The sequence below is a fragment of the Pristis pectinata genome, chromosome 1 (genome assembly GCF_009764475.1).
Source record: "Pristis pectinata isolate sPriPec2 chromosome 1, sPriPec2.1.pri, whole genome shotgun sequence".
NCBI classification, from domain to species: Eukaryota; Metazoa; Chordata; class Chondrichthyes; order Rhinopristiformes; family Pristidae; genus Pristis; species Pristis pectinata.
In genome coordinates this window covers 45,393,788-45,415,454 of record NC_067405.1, presented here as the reverse complement: position 1 = coordinate 45,415,454, position 21,667 = coordinate 45,393,788, and the positions used below count along the sequence as shown (strand labels likewise).

The following is a 21,667-nucleotide window of genomic DNA, read 5'->3' as shown; positions in this document are numbered from 1 at the left end:
TTGGCAGCAAAAAAAAATCTTTGTTTGCTGGCACTCGTTCAGGCTCCTAGCAAATATTAATCCAGAAGAAATTATTCTAATCTAATTGTCAAAGTTTAATTGGACCGAAGCATCTTTGTGATTAGAAGTTTAATGAATAGGGTTCTCTGGTGCAAATGAGGGCAAACGGCTATATTCATAGTCTCTAAACCTCTTGCAAAAACTTTGCTGGCTTTACTGAAGATGGATAAATTAGTGGTTGTCTACATTATTAAGTATATATTTTTAAAGAAACTGCAGCTCTCAAGCTTTACTAGAGGTGTTTTTGGATTATTGTGACTCTATTCTCAATTTTATAAACAGCAAAAATTATGTTGATGCCGATTTGATTAAGAATTTTACAATGTCACAAGGTGACAATATTTACTGTCCAGTATTTCAAATTAAATGATTGAGCTCAAGATCCTCAATACACGTATATGTAGGCTCTGTACCCAACATGACTGACAGGGTGGCACAGTAGTGAAGCTAGTAATGCTGCTGCCTCAGAGTCTGAGAGACATGGGTTCAGTCCTGACTTTGGGTCTTGTCTGTGTGGAGTTTGCATGTTCTCCCTGTTACCATGTGGATTTCCTCTGGTTTCTTCCCACATCGCAAAGATGTGAGGGTTGGTAGGTTAATGGGTCACTGTAAATTGCCTTCAACGTGTGGGTGAATGCTCGAAGCTGTGTGTGGGGGGGGGGGGGGGAGTGGGGGGTGGGAAAGAGGTGAGGGGAGCTGAGAGAAAGTGGGGAAGAATAAAAATGGGATTAATGTACAATTAGAGTAAATAGGTGGTTAATGATTGGCATGGACCTGGTGGGCCAAAAGGCCTCTGGGCTGTCTCTCTCTATAACTCCATATTTCTAACAAATACTTACAATAAAAATTAGAAAAATTACACTCCCTTTATCTAAGTAACCTTCCAAAAGTAGGGCTTCTGTTCTAAATAAAGAGTTTCAAGACTAAAATCAGTTTGAGAATTTATTTCCACATATCTTAGTGCATGTGTCATTACTCTCTTGGACCCAGTTCCCCAATGGCCAAAATAGAAAAGACCAGCGCGCAAGAAGATGATATTAACATGTTGGTCAGCATTTGCATTAAGAGGGTCTTGATTGCTGAATTGAAATCATTGACCTTTTGAAGAAAATATTTACTTTTCCACTTTACAGAAGTTAAAAGCCTCAATGCAAATTGTTCTAGAATTACTGAAACAAACTTCCAGAATCAACTTTCAGGTGGGACTGTATAACGTAGGTGAGAGACACATGTTGTAAGATGTAGATAATTGATTAAACTAGGAGAAACAGATATTGCATATTAATTTTACATATTCACATAAACACTCCTGCAAATGTGAGGCTAAATTACATTCCCTATATCTTAATATATAAAAAAAATCAAAAAACAAATTTTAGCCTATCAACTTCAGTGAGAACTGTATAATCTTCACACTAATGTTATGTTTCAAAAATAAAATCAGCAACATTCCATGTGGGAAAGTTGCACAATACTGATGCAGATTGTGATGCAACTCATTGCCATAAAATTTTAATACACAAGGAAAATTAATGACACCAGAAATGCAGTGATAACTATTCGGACAAATAGGCTTGTGCAAAATGCTTGAATCAGTTATCCCCATGTTGGCTGTTGGCAATATACCTGCTTTGATTTACAGTGCAAAAAGAGTTCCACTTGTTCATTTTTTGGGGGAATCAACGCCAGAATTTAATGGCCATCTCTAATTACTCTCAAAAAAGTGCTAAGGAACTATGTTCTGGCATCTTTGCAATTGTTCTGGTGCAAGTCCTCCCATAATGCACTTGGATAGGGATTCCATGATTTAGACCAAGTGATGAAGGAATGGTAATTTATTTAAATTAAGATAGTGTGTGATTTAAGGGGAAATCTGTAGGTGATGGTGTTCCCATGTGCTAGCTGCCCTGGTCCTTCTTGGTGGTAGAGGTTACAAAGTTTGGGAGGTGCTGTCAGAGTAGCATTTTGTAAATGGTACACACTTCAGCCACAGTGTGACAGTGGTAGAGGGAACAAATGTTCGGAGTGGTAGATGGGATCAAGCAGGCTGTTTTTTTTCTGCATGGAGATTATTCCACCACATTCCTGACTTGTGCCTTGAAGATGGTGGGAATATTTTGGGATATCAGAAAGACATACGGGTTAGGAAGTTGTGGGCATGCTATGTTGGTGCCGGAAGCATGGCGACACTTGCAGACTGCCCCCAAAAACACTACACAAAAAGATGTATTTCACTGTGTGTTTCGATGTACATGTGACTAATAAAGATATCTTATTTGCTGCAGAATATCCAACCTCTGACCTGCTTCAGTGATTACACCCTATCTGTATCAGGCGACAGTAATATCACATCAGATCAATAAAAACAATCATAGTGTGGCTATATAACATGTGCATTTGTTTTAAAAACAAGTGCTCCAGCCCAACGCACCAATTCTTTTAACCTGATTTTCTTACAGTGATGGCTGAAGGGTTTCTTGACCAAGAAAGTAAAGAAAGCTCAGACTTCAGTTCTATGGTAAAGACCCTTACCATTCAGGCTATGCACTCATCTCGATGTTACCATCAGGTAGGAGGTACAGGAGCTTGAAGATCCACATCTCAAGGTTCAACAACAGCTTCTTCCCCACTGCCATCAGGTTCTTGAACTGACCTGAAAAACCCTAACATTACCACTATTTCTTTCTCTCTCTCCCCATTTGCACTGGTGTTGTTATGTTTATTTTGTTGTGCAAGTTATGTATGATTTATGTTAATTTGAGTTTATGTTAACTTATGTTTGTAATGTTTGTAATGTACTGTGCTGTTGCTGCAAAAAGCTAATTTTCATAGCATTTATACCTTATGTGTGCTAAGTAACCCTTGAACTTGGTTGTCATCCTCTAGACTGATGTTGAATTTCAACAATAGCCCAACCCTATCCTTACAACAGAAGCCCCAAAGATAAATGGGCTTTACTGGTGGAAAACAACACTTCAGATCTCAGTCCAGGGCGATTGCAATCACATTTGGGATTCTAACTTTCTCATTGCAGTGGACATGTGGCCAGATTTTGGTATAGCGATTGTGGAAGGACCATCAGTGCTCATTGTAATTACATGCAAATCACACATCAATTGCCAGAATCTGCACAAGTCTGGTTGCATGCACAATCACAATGCCAGAGATTCTTCTTCCATATTCTTCCTATAAATGACATCTTGCCATCTGCTCACAATCCAATTGCTCTAAGGAGAGTTGAGTTACTCTATTTGCCTCATTAGATACAGATAAAGTTTGCCAGAAAAAGTTGGGGCTAGAAATTCAAGTATAAGTACCCTTAAACAGTGTGGCAAGTCTTAATTACTGCCACACAATCTCTGGGATCTAAAATTAGGAAAGAAGCTGTCTCTTTCCTTCAGACTTCAATATTGGAGATATTAAAATGAATTATTTTTATCCTGTCAATTCTAGTTTTAAAGTAATTGAAGTAGATATTCCACAATTGGTTTAAAAATCGATATTTTCCTTAAGCCAAAATTCAATTCTGTAAATGCTTTGAGATTTTGAACAAAATTAAAACATAAAGGTTTGGATTATTGAAGGCTTTATAAAACAAACTTTTCATGAGATAAATAATTAGGACAAGCTACTTACTTCTGCTTTACTAGTTTCTCCAGTTCTAGGAGCTGTTCCTTTAAAGCAGGAGTCATCCGCGAATCATCAGACACAGACACATAGAACTCCTGCAAAAGTCTGAGAATTAATCTTATATACACATCAAATTATCAAATCTATGATTTCCTATTTGGTTATTTTCAGTAAAAAAAAACACTGAATTGTGAAAAGAGATCTTATTCCAGGATGTTGACAGCAGAGGCATTGGTTTATTTAAAAATCATTGTTGCACAATTCAGTGTAGTGTTACATATTAAAATGGAATAGAAACATAGAAAATCTACAGCACAATTCAGGCCCTTCAGCCCACAAAGCTGTGCCGAACATGTCCCCACCCTAGAAGTTACCAGGTTTACCCATAGCCCTCTATTTTTCTCAGCTCCAGGTACCTATCCAACAGTCTCCCAAAAGACCCTATCGTATCTGCCTCCACCACCGTTGCCGGCAGCCCATTCCACGCAGCCACCACCCTCCGAGTAAAAAACTTACCTGACATCTCCTCCAAACCTAATCCCCAGCACCTTAAACCTATGTTCTCTTGTGGCCACCATTTCAGCCCTGGGGAAAAGCCTCTGACTATCTACCCGATCAATACCTCTCATCACCTTATATACCTCTCTCAGGTCCCCCCTCATCCTCCATCGCTCCAAGGAGAAAAGGCTTATTCTCTTCACTGTCTTGTATGATTTATGTATAATTTATGTTCTGTGTGTTGTCTGTACCTACGTGCCTATGATGCTGCTGCAAGTTTTTCACTGTACCTGTAGCTGGCGCTGTAATTGCATTATGCTAACCGCTACACCACTGTCCCTGCTAGGCTGGGACTGTTTTCTCTGGAGTGAAGGAGGCTGAGAGAGTGACATAATTGAGGAGTCTAAAACTAGGCACAGTTTTAAGGTGAGAGGGGAAAAATTTAAAGGGGACCTGAGGGGCAAGCCCCTCCACACAGAGGGCGGTGGGTGCATGGAATGAGCCGCCAGAGGAAGTGGTAGAGGCAAGAACAATTAGAACATTTAAAAGACACTTGGACAGGTACATGGATAGTCACCAATAATGTTGTCTATTAATATTGATTAATCTCTTCTTCCAGCAAACTGTATGAAAAAAGAATGATCAAAATCATGCCAAGATATTGTATTCATTTGAGTTTAATAGGAAGGTGATTGTATTTGTTTAATTTTAACTGTTTTGCTTCATTCAAGCAGATGAAAAAAATGAATTCAAGAAATGTCACTTCCAATAACTCCCTTAAACTAAAACCCAATGCAAAATGATGGATGTATATATCCTCTATATTGTGAAAGAAAAATTAATGATGATGCTTAAGTTTTAACAGAATGAAAACATTAAATAACGTCCTCATTTTCACATACGTATAAGCCATTGTCTTCCCGATTTTTCAATAGTGAAATAAATCACTTTATAAAATCATGACAGGATATTACCTCTCATTTATCACATATTGAGGTGTCTATCACCATTTATTGTCTGGCATCACACTATATCCTATCAAATCATTAAACAGCATTACATAATCATACAAAAACCATACACTGGAATGTGCTGTAAAGTGATAAGTCTTGAATACAGTGAAGACTTCACATTTTCTTGATTCATGAACAGACAATTCACTGTCTGCAACCTTGCTTTAAACTTACAGATAATGCATGTATCATCTGTGAAACAAAACCTGTTCCACAGATGACACATGTGCACCATCTAGTGTTTAACTGGGTAGTTCTTCTTGAACTTTGTGCTCATACCCTATAATTATTTTTAAAATGTCCATGGCTAAATTTTCACACTTCACCACTAAAATAAACATATAAGCAACATCTACAAATAGCATGAAAGCAAATGCAAATCAAACAATAATTACAGTTTCAACATTTTGAAGTTTACTATTGACTTAACTATATTTGTATTACATGGTTAATCCACTACCACATTCACTTGACAAATTATAGAATCCAAAGCTTATAGGAGAAAAAGGATTGAAAAAAATAGGACTAACTCTGTGAAATTAAAATAATTCAGAGTTTAAACTTTGCTCATGTTTGGTGTAGGGCAGAAGGATAGTTATGGTATCACAGATCTTTGTTGGTGTCAGTTGTTCCTGACAGTGATATTGCCAATTACCTTTTCTTTTATACAAAAGGATAAAGTGGTTCTCAGGGAAAGAAAAACAAGTTTTGTGGTCTTCTAAGCATGTACTTAATATTTTAATTCAACTGCGATATGCAATTAAATCTCAAAGAAAAATCATAACAAAGGTCTCAGACATCTAGGTTAAAGATGAGCAAAAAAAAAATCCTTAAAGACTAGTTATTGCATCAAAGTACAAAATGCATCAGAAGGGAAATATTTGCTGAAATGGTTATAGAAGGAACATTCACTATTAGTAGCTTGTAATCATTATGTATTAACTGCCATAGCTGTAATAGTAAGAGTATCTAATACAGACTTCAGGAGAAAGCTCTGGTGCAACAGATGATGTTTGCAAAGCAAATATCAAGAAGAGAGCCTGAATCAGGAGCAACATGCTTGATGCAATACTCAAGATTACATTGACCATTTTATATTGCATTGTGATCTTAACCATCTTTTCCTGGGTGTACAGCTTCCCTGCTCTTGCCATCTGATTTGGCAACAGGAAGGAAGCAGGAATAGCCACAGAGCTTTTCCCTTCTAATCTTCCTGCCCTTCAGTGTGGAAGCACTTAATCCTTCCTTGTACATTATAAATACATCCTCTTCCATTTGTGACAACAGCTTTCTTCTTGAGCTTGTTTGAATTTTATTCATCCCTCTTATGTTTCTAAACTCCAGCAGGTACGAGCCTAGCTTATCCAACTTTTCCCCAAAACACAACCTACTCATTCCAGTTATTAGTCCAGTAAACCTTCTCCAAACTGCTTTCACTGCATTTATACCTTCCTTAAATAAGGAAGCTAATATTATGCACAATGCATCCTCCAAATGTGGCTTCACCAATACCCAAAATAACCAAAGCATAAACTCCCTCCTTTTGTATTCTTGCCCCTCACAAGAAATGATAAAATTTTATTAGCCATCAAAATTGCTTCTTGTACGTGCATTCTAGTCTTTTGAAAATCATACACTTGAATACCTAGATACCACTGCATCTAAGAGCTCTGCAACCTCTCATCATTTGGATAACATACTTTTTTATTTTTCCTGCCAAAATTGACAATTTCCCACATTACACTTCATTTTCTCACTTACTTAACCTGTCTATATCCCTCTGTAATATCCTTGCGTCTTCACAACTTATCTTTCTACTTATCTTTGCGTCATCAGCAAATTTAGCAAACATATCTTCAGTGTCTTCACCCAAGCCATTTATATAATTTTAAAAAGTTATTGCCCCAGCACAGAACCCTGTACTACACTACTTGTTGCATATGTACCTTAGCTTTTATTTTCCACAATAACTTTTGCAGCACCTTATCAATTGCCTTCTGGAAATCCATGTATCCAGATCCACTGGTTCCCTTTTATCTACAGCAGACGTTGCTTCTTTAAAAAAGATATTCTTGGGTATTCATGTAGATTTTATATCAGTGCATACTATGATTAGTCAGTTTAAATATAAAAGTGGCAATAGATTCAAACATGATATAATTAAGAGTATTTTATCAATGTTACTCTTGTCTTTTAAGAAACAAGCCATTAATGTAAAGGACAATTTGGCATTAAGTTGAAATACTGGAAATAAAATTTATTCACATTTATAATTATATCAGAAAAAAGCTATTTATTCATCAGCAATTGAATGTTGTGTCACTGTGATAAACATGTTCTGGCTACATCACTCACTTCTAGAAATGCTACAGCAGTTTCCTCCTCTTGCAAGAGATCTGCATATACATTTGTCCAGTGCAGGACAAGGCGGATGACACGTCTCTTGTTATTGAGAGCATAGTCCATTTTTTCCTGCTCTGTGCCTTGCGATGCTTCTGCATGGTAAGTGCACATATATTAAGGAAATCTATAAGAAAATGTTTGAAAAACCAAAGTAGCCCCAGTCGATTGTTTCTGGCTCCAATTTACAATGTATCTAAACTTTCCTTTGTGAACTGTTTCTGCCATAATTACAAAGGCTTTTCAAAGATTTAAATTCTGGATATCATAAGCACAATTATGTAAATGTTCTTCTATCCAAAATAACAGCCATGACAGAAGATAATAAGAGTACTCAGATGAATAGATAATCCCAATCAAAAATAATAGCTTTATATGGGTACAACATCAAAGACTTGGATTTGATTGCTGAGCAAGACATTAAATTGCAGTGTCAAATGACATGAGCATTTAATTGTCCTCTAGGTTTAACCAGGTCACTACTCAGTGGAACAAAAGCTCATTTCCAATTTCTAGTTAGAAAACTAGTTCAAGAAACTTGAGCAGCTAAACGATTCCAGTGTAGAATGGGTTAATACTATTTCTAATCTATTTTTGGCACTGCAATTATGCTGAGAGCTTGTATATAATTGTCAGAATCAAAGGCTTGTACAGATATTTTGTGCACAGTGCTCACCTGTAATTCTCATTTTGTTCTGCAGATTTAATGTCTCAATCAGGCAGTTGAGTAATAACCACGTCTGTCATCTATATATAGTTCTCCAAAGTACTCTATTTTGAACAATTCCTATTATAATCCATGGGAACAGTACCTGATGAATTATAATGCATTTATTACAAACAAAAAGGATATTGAGCCATTAGAGCTGAGAAAAGCTGGCTGTGTTGCATGAAAGTGCAGTACATCAGAACAAAGTCATCAATGAAAGGATCTGTTAAGATAACTGAAAACAAAAATGAAAACATTTTTACTTTTTAAAAAAAATAGAATCATGGTAGTTTAGCTGGAAAATATCATATTCATCCTGAAAATACAACCAAAAAATAATAATTTTGTTGTGCTGCAGAAACACTCTTGCATAGAGAAAATTCATTTGCACCTAATTTTTTTGGGCAATACTAGTAGGCACATATAAATTATGGCATGCTTTGAACTGTCTGTCCACATTTCCTCTTGAAATCTTGCCAATGGGAAATTAGATCAATCACTTGCTCTGAAAATCACCCCAACATGCATATCATTTCCCAATCATGTTTTGCCCACACTATGATATCAACACGCACATTGTATTTTATTTGCTAAGCAGCATAAATAGGATGAAAAATGCTAAGATTTAGGATCAATGCTATTAGCACACAGTTCAGCAAAAGAGTACATCAGACTAAAAGTGAAGAACCTAGTGTCATTAAAAGATCATTGCTTTGTTAAATAAAAAGATTGGCACTATTTAATCCGAGTTTTATTTTAATAATTTTAGGCTTCCACTAATGAGGTGGAATAGTGCCTCCCCATCTCATACTTTGGCCCACTTAACCCATCTTCCTTTATCGTTCCTGCATCTGGCCCTGCCTCTGCTCGATCATGCTTCCTGGCGCTCTCTGCCCATTTGGGGCCACGACACAGCTCAGATGATGCGATGTCAATTGCGACCTCCACTAACCCCAATTTCTTCACTATCCTATCCTGCCACTCCATTTCAACTCCACCACATCACACCTGTCTCCTCCTTTCCATTCCCTCATCTCTCTCAGAACCTGCATGGCTTTCATGGAAAGAGCTCTCTAATAACACTGACCACCTTCCCAAGGATCAGCAGACAAATACCATTGCAAGCCACCCTCATCTGCTGGGACCCTGCAGGAAACTGCAGGATGAACAACATCAGGCAGCACTAGGAGGGAAGATAAAGATTCTCTCAAGGTTTTCCAGGAGTGGCCATGGATTCTAGGCTCAGCTGCAGGCTTTGGCTGGCATGGCCGCTGGGACTAGGCATGGGGAAGACAATTGTCAGCAGCTGGAGATCGGCGAGCAGCAGAGGTAGAATGGGAATCAAAAGGGAAAGGAAGAGTACAAGTTAAATGGGAAGGAGGCAAGTGAAGTGGGAGGGAGTTGAGAGGTACAGTGAGGGATGAGACTTGAGAATGGGATCCTGTGCAAAATTACAAGTCTGTGTTTATGGCATGTGCATGTACTTAGTGAGCGCACAGTTGAATGTCTAATTTGTGTACATGCCTGGTGCAAGTATCTGCACTGTATTTGTTTGTGTTAAGTCTGAGCAGCAACACCCAATCTCCAGTTATCTTGGACCTCCTTGTCATTGGAATAAGAACTTGTTCAATCAAGAGCACATGGTAGCTGGTGTGCAATGGCTATCCCAGATGAGAAATAATCACACTCCATTCCTCAGTGTGAGCAAATCATTCCTCAATCCCCAGGGACTGCACACAAAGCAGAACGGACTGCTCTGGTGGCTATTCCTCAGGTGATGGATCTTCAGGGCCCTACCCCAGGAATGTCCTGATGACTTTTGACATGTTTTTAAATGTCTCTGATAATCAGTGAGATTTAAAAACAGTTCAAATAGATTTTCTAAAAAAAAGTATTATTACATTTTAAGAAATATATCCTTGCACCTCCTAGCAGCCTTTTCTGATGGAGATCATAAACCTGAAACTTTAACTCTGTTTCTCTCTCCTCAGTTGCTGCCTGTCCTGTTGAGTGTCCATTTCAGATTTCCAGCATCTGCAGGTTTTTACTTTTAAGTCTATGTCTTTATGGTAGGGCATTTTAAACATGTATATCATATGTACATGCACACAAAATTAATGTATTTAACAATCATTTTGGTTGAGGGAAGGACTGCACCTCTGCATCCATCCCAACTGTATATCAGCAGAAACTAGGAACAGATGTGTGCTCACCCTCACCCTTCCTTTCAGCCAGAGACCATGGTGTAGGAACACCTAAAAAAGGAGGAAAGAAAATAAAACAGGAAATTAAAATATATTTTTCATTTCAGATCTATTTATATTTTCTAATTAAAACATTCTTATTTTAAACTTCTTCCTGAATCTAGATTTCGAAACAGAATAAAATTGTCTTTATAACTGATATTTAATTTTTCCTCATTTTCTGTCAAATTTCTCCCTTTCAGACTGAGGTACATCTCCATTAACGTTATGTTCTAACAGCAGAAACTCTTAAGTGAGCATGGCCTCTGATTCTGAATGGAAGAACCTAAAAATGGGATTGTTCAGCATCCTGTCCTGCTTTGAGGATATAACTGGAATGTGTGGACTTCCAGAAAGCTCTCAATAATGTAGCACACAAGAGAGAAGCCTACAAATTTAAAGTATGTGGGATTGTGGGAGAAATTGGTTTGGCCAACAAGAAACAAAGAATAGGAATAAAATAGGCCTTTTTCCAAGCATCAGGCTGTGCCTATTAGAGTACCACAGGAATCACGGCTGGGACCACATCTATTCACAATATATATTAATGATTTCAGTGAGAAAAGTAAATTTACTATCTTCACAAAACTGGATGGGAGAGTGAGCCTCAAGGAGGATGCAGAGAAGCTCCAGGTTGATTTGGACAGGGAATGGCAGATACATGGCAATGCAGTATACTGTGGATAATGTGAGATTATCCACATTGGTCACAATGACAGGAAAGCAGATTATTAGCTGAATGGTGACAGATTGGATAAGGGGGAGGTGAAATGAGACCTGGGTGTTCTTGTGCACTTATCACTGAAGGTAAGCTTGCTGGTATAGCAGTTCATTAAGAAGGGAAAGTTGTATGCTGGCCTTTGTAGTGAGAGGATTCAAGTATGAGAGCAAGGGTGTCTTGCTGCAATTGTAAAGGGCCTTTGTGAAACTGCACCTTGAGTATTTTGTGCAGTTTTGATCTCCTTATCATAAGAAGGATGTTCTTGCTATGGAGGGAGTTCAGTGAAGATTCACCAGGACTGATTCCTGGGATGGTAGGACTGATGAATGAAGAGAGATTGGATCAATTAGACGTATTAGTTAGAAAACTGAGAGACGATTCTCATAGAAACCTACAAAATTCTAACAGGACTGGACAGATTAGATGCAGAAACGATGTTCCTGACAGCCAGTGAGTCCAGGACCAGAGGTCACAGTCTAAAGAGACAAGTCATTTAAGATTGCGATGAGGAGAAATTTCTTCTCCAGAAAGTGCTGAACCTGTGGAATTCTCTACCACAGAAAGCAGTTGAAGTCAAATCATTAAATATATTTGAGTTAGATACAGTTCTTGGGGCTAGACATAGGAGAAAACAGGAATGAGGTACTGAATTTGGATGATCAACGGTGATCGATTGAGTGCTGGAGCGATCTTGAAAAGTCAAACGGTCTATTCTTGCTCCTATTTTTTATCTTAAGACAACAATAAGTTACGTGGCTAAAAGTACTACTCATTTCCACTGTGTGTTTCAGAAGCAACAGAGCTGACATTGATGCTAACATACGAAATATCCATTGTGTTTAATTCAGGTGTGTGAAACATATCAATCAAACTAAATGCAATCTATTTCCTCAATGAAATATCTGTTGCATTATAAGATAGAAACATAGCAACATGCCAACTGAAAGATGAATGTGTTAAAAATTAAACCTGTTGTTTCATTGGCAGGCAAATCCAGGCGCATAGTTTCCAGAAAGTGTTCTAATATTTTTTCAGGAGTGCCTGACTTCACAGTGTATCTGGAGGAATGAACAGACAATTTGGTTAACTGCAGAAAATGTAGTTTAACTTATTGCATATTTTGCTAATTATTATCCCTTTAAAAGACTAAACAGATTAACATGATAACATTTGATTTTAAATTCATAAATTAATTTAGAAAGCAATTATCTTAATTTGTTAGTTCAGTACCAAACTGGTTACTATCACCTGACTTCAAAAGTAGTAGTTAATTCAAAATATTGATTAGAAGATCCTGGTTTAGGTGAAAAGAACATTAGCAAATTCAAAACAATATTTTATATTTTAATCCCCTTTAACAGAACGAAATTCTCCAATAATATACTGAGCTCATCATACTGAAAAGCCACAATCAGCTATATTTTAGGTCTGCAGTAAATGCTTTGGGGCCAATTGGTAAGAAAATAGACACCCCTTTTATGTAGTAGTTACACTATTGTCACTGTCCCCTCCCTTCCATTGATGATGAATCTGCAGTGTTGATACCTTCACAGTAGCATCTACTGAGCCACATCACTGACCACATTAGTGACAGAGCGTCATAGCATGTCATGTAATGGTCAACCTACTTGTGTTGTGCCTGTGTGCTTCCCTGGCTGGAAGTTCTGTTACCCATTGGGATCTTCTCCAAAACCAATACATCTTTTCCATGTTCTTTAAGTCTGACTGTATTGGCCTCAACATCCTAACATGTATGAGGGTTATGGTGAAGGCAGGGACAAGGGGTGAGGGGAAAGAGAAAGAAAAATAATTTGTTAAAACAAAACCACATCTATTCAAATGAATAATTTAAGTGATCAATCTGAGCCTTTGAATATACTGATCTTTAACGAGTGGGATGTCACTCTTTACTTAGTACCCTTTTCAGACAAAGGCAAGATTTTATATAAATGTAATACTGCAATTTGAAGTTTCAGTGGAGCAAATTTGACTTGTGTTTAAGGTCAAAGCTAAAGATTATTGCTGTTGGCTGTTAAATGGTTAATTATGTTCTAAGCAGGTAATTTTTCCACTGGAAGAAAGCTTTGGCGTGTTTTATCACCGTTTTAAAAGACTAACTTTGTAAAAAAGAGTATTGGAGAAAGTAATGGGGCTGAAAGGTGATAAATCGCCAGGATGCGATGACCTGGATCATAAGGATTTGACGGAGGTGGCAACGGTGATCGTGGATGTGCTGGTTGTCATCTCCGAAAATTCCAGAGTGGTTCCCACAGATCTGAATTTGGCAAATGTAACACTACTATTTAAGAAAACAGGGAAGGAAACAAGCAACTGCAGATATGATATCCCAACACCCATTGTGGAGAAAATGCTGGAATCAAATAATAAGAAAGTGATAACAGCCCCCTTAAAAAAAAGCAACGGCAGAGTCAACATGGATTTATGAAACAGAAATGGTGTTTTTTTTGAGGTTGTAACTAGCAGAAAAGAAAAGAGCAAACTAGTTGATGTGTCATGTTTGAACTTCCCAGGATTTTTTTTGAAAGATTACTAAACAAAATTAGAGCATATGGCATTGGTGGTAATATATATACTAGCTCGGACTGAGGTTTAGTTAGCAGACAGAAATCAGAGAATAGGAATAAACAGGCTATTTTCTGTTTGGTAGATTGTAACCAGCAGTGTGCCTCAGGAGTCAGCATTGGGAGCCTAGCTTTTTCACAATCTTGCATCAGTGTTTTGGATGAGGGAACCGAGTACAAGATATTTAAGTTTGCTGATGATATTAAACCATTCTTCTTCCAAAAGCCACTTACTCGAAGGATTCTGTTGAAATCTTCTTTATCCACCTTAGAAAATGACAATTATCTTCACGAAGCACTATGGAAGCTGCTCTTGGAGCATCATTCACCAATGCCAATTTCCCAAAATCATCCCCTTCCTGTAATGTGCAGACTACACCCTGCAATATTAGAGAAGATTAGAGTCATTTGTTCTGAAGCTTTGCAACCATTACCTAATTAATACATAATTTGGATATACACTACATGTATATTTTTTCTTTTTCTTTTTGTAAACAATAAATGGATTGTTTACATACCCAACCAAACATGATGCAAGAAATTATAGGCCAGTTTACATTTTATATATAGGAGAGGAATAAAATTATGATATAACTACTACATTTTCTTATATGCACGATGGCATTGTCAAGTCTGAACACATATTTTCAGTTTTAATTTATGACACAGGTCAATGTGACCTTGACTAATTTTATTTCAGTATTCCTGGAATCATAATCGTGTGCATCTTTCAAACCTTCCATAAAAGATGGTGAGTTACTGTACAAGTCGCACCTTGCCATAGATAACAACATTCACTGTGCCCTTGAGGATAATGTACCACGAAGTGCCCTCTTCTCCTTGATTGAACACTGCAAGAATGAAAGCAAGAATCATCTCATTTCCAATGTGTAAAATTCATCAAATGTTTAGACTAGAGGCAGTTTGTTTTTAAACTTTATTAGAAGAAGTGCAGAAAATTGAGCAGTTGTTCTCTTTTAAGTGGGTATTACTTTAGCAATAGTGAGAATGTAAAACGTGATTTGTAAAATGTAGATATAAAGCTAAATTTAAACCAGACACAATTTTTACTTATGTTAGTATAATGTAAAATATAGTTCATTGTCCAGTTTTTGTACCAAGTAGTAAATATTGTTAGTGTAGTTGTAAATAAAAACTAAAATTGCAGGAAAAAGATGCATTTATTTCCACTACTAATGAAATAACATATATCAATGCTTAATCATTTTCGCATTAAACACTTCTATATAAGGTTAATAATCTTCAGAAATCCATATTTGATTATCATTTTTCAAATTTGCTTACAGAATATGACAAAACGATCAATTTGGGCAGCACAGTGGCTCAGCTGGTAGACCTGCTGCTTCACAGTTCCAGCAATCAGGGTTCAATCCTGACCACCAGTACCATCTGTGTGGAGTTTACATATTCTCCCCGTGACTGTGTGGGTTTGCCCCCCCAGGTGCTCTGGTTTCATATAGGTTGACAGTTAATTGGCTACTGTAAATTGCCCCTAGTATGTTGGGTGGGGATGGAAGTTGGAGGAGTTGCTAGGAATGTAGGAAGAATAGATTAATGTAAAATTACTGGGGAATGTGATTGCTGTGTGAGCTGACAGAGACTCAATTGGTTGAAATGGTCTCCTTCTACATCATAAGGAAATATGGAATCACGACATATTAAATACTTCTTTTGCCACTGATTCTGCCTGACGGGTTAATTTTTTTTTTAAAGATTTTGTAACTTTATTTCAGATCAGATGAACATACATTCACATTATGGGCTGAATTATGCTGATTGTGTCTGGTAGTTCTGTAAGGAATTGCTACCATTCCGTTGCACCCATACAATTCCAGATGCCGTGCATCTGTCACTCTGCTCCATCACTGGACTCACTGCTGCCTTGCTGATTTTCCCCAGAATCCTCTTCCATCCTTTACCAGTCAGACCTGGTGGAGGATCTGAGGCCACATTTCATTTGAATGGGGATTTCTGGCCCGGAGGTGAGGAGAACAAAGGCAAATTTTCTTAATGCTTCTGATTATTTAATTTATTTTTTTTAATATTTTAAAATATTATATCAATTTTAATAGCTTTTAAATGTTTCAAATTATAGTCTTGGCTTTGACAGGTTTGCCTCCTAATTTTGCCTTCTGTTAAAGCCTGTCAAGACAATCTTATGAGGGATCTCACAACCAAGCCCCTTCTCCTCCAGCAGAGACACTGAGGACTCCTCACCATAGAGGCCTTCCTGTGCTTCATTTGATGCTTCCCAGGGTCACCTCAATTGGTCCTTTGCAACCAACCCAGGTATGTGCTGGCAGTGAATAGGATCCAGTTCAACTCAGCCAAATGTCATATAGATTGATTTTTCAAAGAACTCTTTATGCCTAATTTTGTCATTGCCCTAGGTTTCTTCCCTTTTGACTCAGTCAAGACAGTAAAATAACTTTTATTTTACTTCCATGCATGAACAATTCTAATATTTCCAACTAAAATTTCCTTGAATCTGTTAGATTGGTTTATACTTACAAACTGTCCCTGCTTTGCATGAGATTCAAATACTAAAACACCAGCAAGTTCTCGTTTCACCTTGACAACAAAGAAAAAATGTTTTAAAAGGAAGCTTTATTGGCTTAATTTACTATAATGACAATCATTTTCAATAATATCTTTAATCACACTTAAATATTCCTAGACTTGGTAATAGGTTTAAAATACAGATGTAAAAAAGAAATAAATCTGGTTTTATTTGTAGATTGTATCATCAGGGAAACTGATAAAATTAAACATCTTGTGGCTTTGTTTGCAGTGAGCAAGTTATGATATCGCTATGGAAGGGGTACTGGTGAGCACTTCAATACGCTTGGATGTAGCAGAATTTAAGGGTCCGTATACGAGTTGTGGAGGACAAAAGCAGGAGAACTGCTGCTAATGAGAAATTCAGGGATACAGAGGCTGGAGCTCTGAAGCTACATCTTTTCCATCTTCAGTTTGGAGTTGTAGTCAAGATGATGGTATGGTGGGCAGTGGAGTACAAGAATGCAGTACATGGAAATTTCATCCAGATCCACAAGGTGAAATTACATCACTTCCCAATGCAAAATAAACTAAATTGCATTCCCAATTGAAACAAAATTACTTACCAACTGGAAGTCAGCAGCGCCCGAAACGTTTGCACAGCTGCTTGCTGTGAAAATGGGCTGGAACAAAATTTCCAGCAACACTCCTCATGCTGATCTTTCTCATTCAGGTGATATAGGTGGTATATACCATTGATTCCAGATAAGGTTCTGAAAATGGAGGATGGCTGCTTTGTTGGGAACTAGGAACTGGACAGTAGCCCTACTGAGAAAGATGTTGGGTCCACTTACCGGACACTGACTGAAATGCAAAGATCTAAAACCATCGACAGACCTTGAATAACAAAAAGCAGCCCACCAAATGTTCATTAGGGTTTGTTAGGCCAGGAATGCTTCCAGCTCTCCACAACAAATTGAGGAAAGGGAGGAGACAGACAAACGTCGATATTCACAGAGTAAAGAAGACATATTGCCCTAGCCCATGGAATTCTAAAACAAATGGGAAGCTGGCCATGGTGGGCAGTAACAATTTTTTGCTGAGAGTGTATTAATGAACGGATCTTGCTCAAATGCACATGACTGGAGATGGTGGAAGTGTTCAGCACAAGTCAAACTAACCCCCAAACCAAGTTAAATTTTAAGTAGCTATTTGCAAGTTATAAAATACATGATCAATCAAGTACTAGTTACACAGCCATTAAATCTTTTAGATTTAAACTTAGATTATGAAATCAAAGAAAGGAGGCTTACTGCAGTAGAAAATTGTAATAAGGCTTTGATATGCAACAACTCTTCATATATGATTTCTAAATCATCAACAGTCCTCTGGCTTGGCCTGTGAATTACACAGAAAAAAATAAAGAAGTAAATGTATCCAAAATCACATTAGTTAATAACAATTCTTAGTCCGCGTGACAGTAGAAACAGTTTCCTACTCTTCTTACCCCTAAAAATCGGAAAACCATCTGAAGAAAGAAGTGGCTTTTGCTACTTCACTGATCTTACTAAACTTATCTTGGCTGACCTTGCTAACACATATGCTATCCATTAAAACATAAAAGCAGACCAATACGTACCTTGTTACGTGATTTACTGCTGGTTACAATAAATGTTTTAAATATGTACTGTTTTTAAATTATTAAGACAGTGTGAATTTATATTTCTGACTGTAAAAGTCACTGGATTAAGATAGAAAGCTAAAGAAGGAACTTAGGTGCAATTTGGATGTATAATTTGACAAGCTGTGAACCAAGAAACTATCATCTTTGTCTCTCCAACTATGAAGATCCAATGTGGTAAAAGTTTGTCTTGTAGGGTTGATTCAACATCTATAAATGATATAATTCAAGCAGTGCTTTTAAATATTACACAATGTACTGACCAGGACAGCTTAAAATGACTAAAATTAATGAAACATAAATCTTCTAACCTACACAATGCAAGTTGGCACAAGTTGTCTTACTTACGGTTTTTGTAAAATCATTCTCATGTGAGCATCTGGTCCAATCTGTGAAAGTAGAAGCATTGTTTCCTGCAGCTCCTCTTCACACTCTTTCTTTTCTTCATCTGTGGGTGCATGGGCATCCTCCTTTTCATCATCCAGGAAACGATAGAACAGGTACTTGTCCTGGAAATTGTGCTCTTGATCCGCTAGGAGAGCATTGATTTACAAACTTAAACCACAAGTCTGCTTTAAAGCGGTATGTTACCATGCTTTAGTTGTTGATAACTAAATATAGCAATGAAGTGCAGTTTTCTTTTAGTATGATATGCAGCTTCAATATGACACCTCCAGAAATTCATTCCACTGTCTTTGTAATTTAGGTTAAAATTTGCTTTTTAATTGCTGTTCTACAATTACTAGATATGGTCAGGAAAGAGCCCAGTAATGTTGCTAAATAAATCTCATCCTTGGCCCTCCCTAACATGTTCATTGCCATTCATTTAGTATATCCCCATTTTTCATTCATGTTTAAGAGTTTATACTTCCTGCATTGAAGTTACGCAGCATAGTTTTGTTCATTTCCAGATAATAGCCCAAGAAAGTACAGGTCACAGTTACCAAAGATTATTTTGGAGTACATCTAATCACACCCACAGTGCTGACTACAAGAATTTGAATATTTAGTAGAAAAGCTTTGGACTTGTGTATTATCAGAAGCATACGCATTTGTATGGATGCACATCAAGGTTGCTCCCAGTTTCAGGTCCGCTCCACCAACTGAGACCCTGGTATTCTTGTGAAGCAAATAAACAGGGAGATGCTGGGCCCTCGTTCAGCCATGAATTTCCAATGTTTTAAGGCCCTGTTCAATTTCTTCCTGCCTACATATCCCTTGACTTCAATTGTGTTCCAAATCCCACTCTTCAAATAAACTTACTATCCATGGCACTCTGGGGCAGCAACCTCACATTTGCCAATAAAATATAAGAGCAGATTTAGGATTATATGTAAAAGTTACACAGAACTAGGATAGGTGTCAAGTGAAATCTGAAAACTTGGAAAGAACTCCTATAGGTCTGTTTTGTGCTTAATTCTGAATCCAACAGTCCTGCCATGTGCACATTTTTGTCAAAGTTTTGTCAAAGCAAAAACTTGTCACAATTTTCCAGATTTTGTGCCATAATTTCAAGTTTTCCATTTTGAATAGATGCAACTAAAGTTTTATTTTTATTATTTCTTTAAAATTTTTAGTAATTTAATATACTTATTTTTGAATACCATTTTTTAATGCATCATGCTACATTTGATTTTAAACTTCCTAAAAACCCATTATTAGTAGTGAAAGAAGTGGATAGTAACAGATTTATTTTAAGTACATATTCATTAGCAGTTCATTGATGATGCAGCATTTATTAAAAGATAACTTTTACCATGGTTCAGGACTCCTTCCTCAAGAAGCACCTGCCACATGCCCACAGCCTGTGCACGAGAATGGACGCACGCAGTCTGCTGTATCATCCAGTCCACTAACTCTGTGCCAACACAACATTGTCTAGATGCAAAGAACATTTTAAAAGGAATTATTTTCAAAAATACATTAAAATTAAAATGTCCCAACTAATGAACTGATTATGGGACAGTTTTTCTGCAGTTAAGGCTCAATCAAAATAAGTCAAAAAATATTGCATTAGAGGAAGCTGCAAGCAACGTGGCTTTATTCTTGCAATACCCCACTTTTAAATCAATAATAGGATCCCAGCTTTTCTTTTCATGTTACAAACAGTACAAATTGAGCTGATTAAAGAATAAGCTAAATGGGCATCAACATCAACTCAATATTCAAGCTGATGCTCCACTGTAGAATTAACAGTTGTACAGATAAATATCAAACTACAGCAGTCACAAAATGACCCTGCCAGAAAAATCACCTCAAATGATGATGACCTGAACTTTAAAACAGTGCAAAGATTCAAATGCATTTTGTATAAATCCTATTCTTCAATATTTGGTGCAGTAGAATTGGCAAAGTGCACTCACAGAAACTATACTTATGCATTTAAATATCTTTCTGCAGAACAAATTATCACTGTTAATCTTCACTTAACAACAATTTCTGCTGGCATAACACTATGATAAATTTAATATTAAAAAAACTGACGATAAAGCTACTGTGTTTACTGCTGGTTTTTATTTGCACTTAATGATCCAATTAATTAAGATCCCAACTCCCAGATACAGGGTTTGAATCTGTTTTAGAAAAATGTGACTTAGTATTCTTTGCAAAACGTACGTTTGGTCACAGAAGAAGTTCCTGAATTTTATTTCCTTTCCTAGTTTTATTTTTCCTCTAACTTTCTACTTTTATATCACCCTATTGATCTTCTGTATATTTTTATCCTTCTTTCTCTTTACTTCCTTGCTCTTGGTTCTTTTCTCATTTTCTCAATTCTTTGTTCCTTTCTTCACTTTTACACATTGTTACATCTCTTTCACATCTGCTTTCCAGCTTCTTATCCTGATCTATGTAAGGCAGCAGGGGAACAGCAAAAACTAATTTAAGTTATAATCAGTAAAACCTACTGATTAAGTCAGGACAAATCCAGTTTCGAATCAGAATCAAAATCAGGTTTATTATCATTGATTTATACGATGTGAAATTTGATGTTTTGCAGCAGCAATACAGTGCAAAGACATAAAAATTGATATAGGTTACAAAAATAAATAAATAGTGTAAAAAAAAGTAATAATGAGTTAATGTTCATGGACTGTTCAGAAATTTGATGGTGGAGGGGAAGAAGCTGTCCTAAATCATTGAATCTGACCTTGTTTCACAAAGCTTAATTCCACAGACTAAATTAATATCATGAAAATGTAGTATTAATATCAATAGGTATGAAGCTTGTAATTGAGGCCTGAGGTTAGTTTGTAAAAACTTACATTAAGGAGAAATTGGATCAATAGTAGGAAGAGCAGGGTTTATGGCTAAACCCAAAACAAAGGCTGCCAGAACAATGGAATACAGGTGATGCTCTCATTTATACATAATGTTAAACTGATAACCTGTCAACCTGATTATATTGACATAAAGTCATCCAAAATATATATTCTGAGGAGGGGACATCAAAGAATAGAGCTCTCAAAGAACAAGATGAATCCAGTTTTTCATTCTTTGAAATTCTTCCGTTCATTTCTCCTTCTACCCAGTTTTGGTGCCCATCCATCAGCTTGTAGTCAAGACAGCAGACAGACCAAGATTCACCAGTCTTTGAAAAGAGGTCACAAAG

The 21,667-nt window shown here is 36.9% G+C and overlaps 1 protein-coding gene across 1 annotated transcript in view; it reads right to left on the bottom strand.

The window, feature by feature from the left end:
- The window catches only part of rapgef4a (Rap guanine nucleotide exchange factor 4a), a 189,997-nt gene that overhangs the window by 38,288 nt on the left and 130,042 nt on the right, over nt 1–21,667 (bottom strand). The window contains 13 exon segments of the mRNA XM_052030204.1: nt 3,697–3,785; nt 7,557–7,707; nt 8,455–8,545; nt 10,524–10,565; nt 12,244–12,332; nt 12,903–13,018; nt 14,091–14,122; nt 14,125–14,236; nt 14,631–14,707; nt 16,385–16,448; nt 17,690–17,774; nt 18,406–18,589; nt 19,814–19,935. Of these exon segments, the coding sequence (XP_051886164.1) occupies nt 3,697–3,785; nt 7,557–7,707; nt 8,455–8,545; nt 10,524–10,565; nt 12,244–12,332; nt 12,903–13,018; nt 14,091–14,122; nt 14,125–14,236; nt 14,631–14,707; nt 16,385–16,448; nt 17,690–17,774; nt 18,406–18,589; nt 19,814–19,935 (1,254 nt within the window).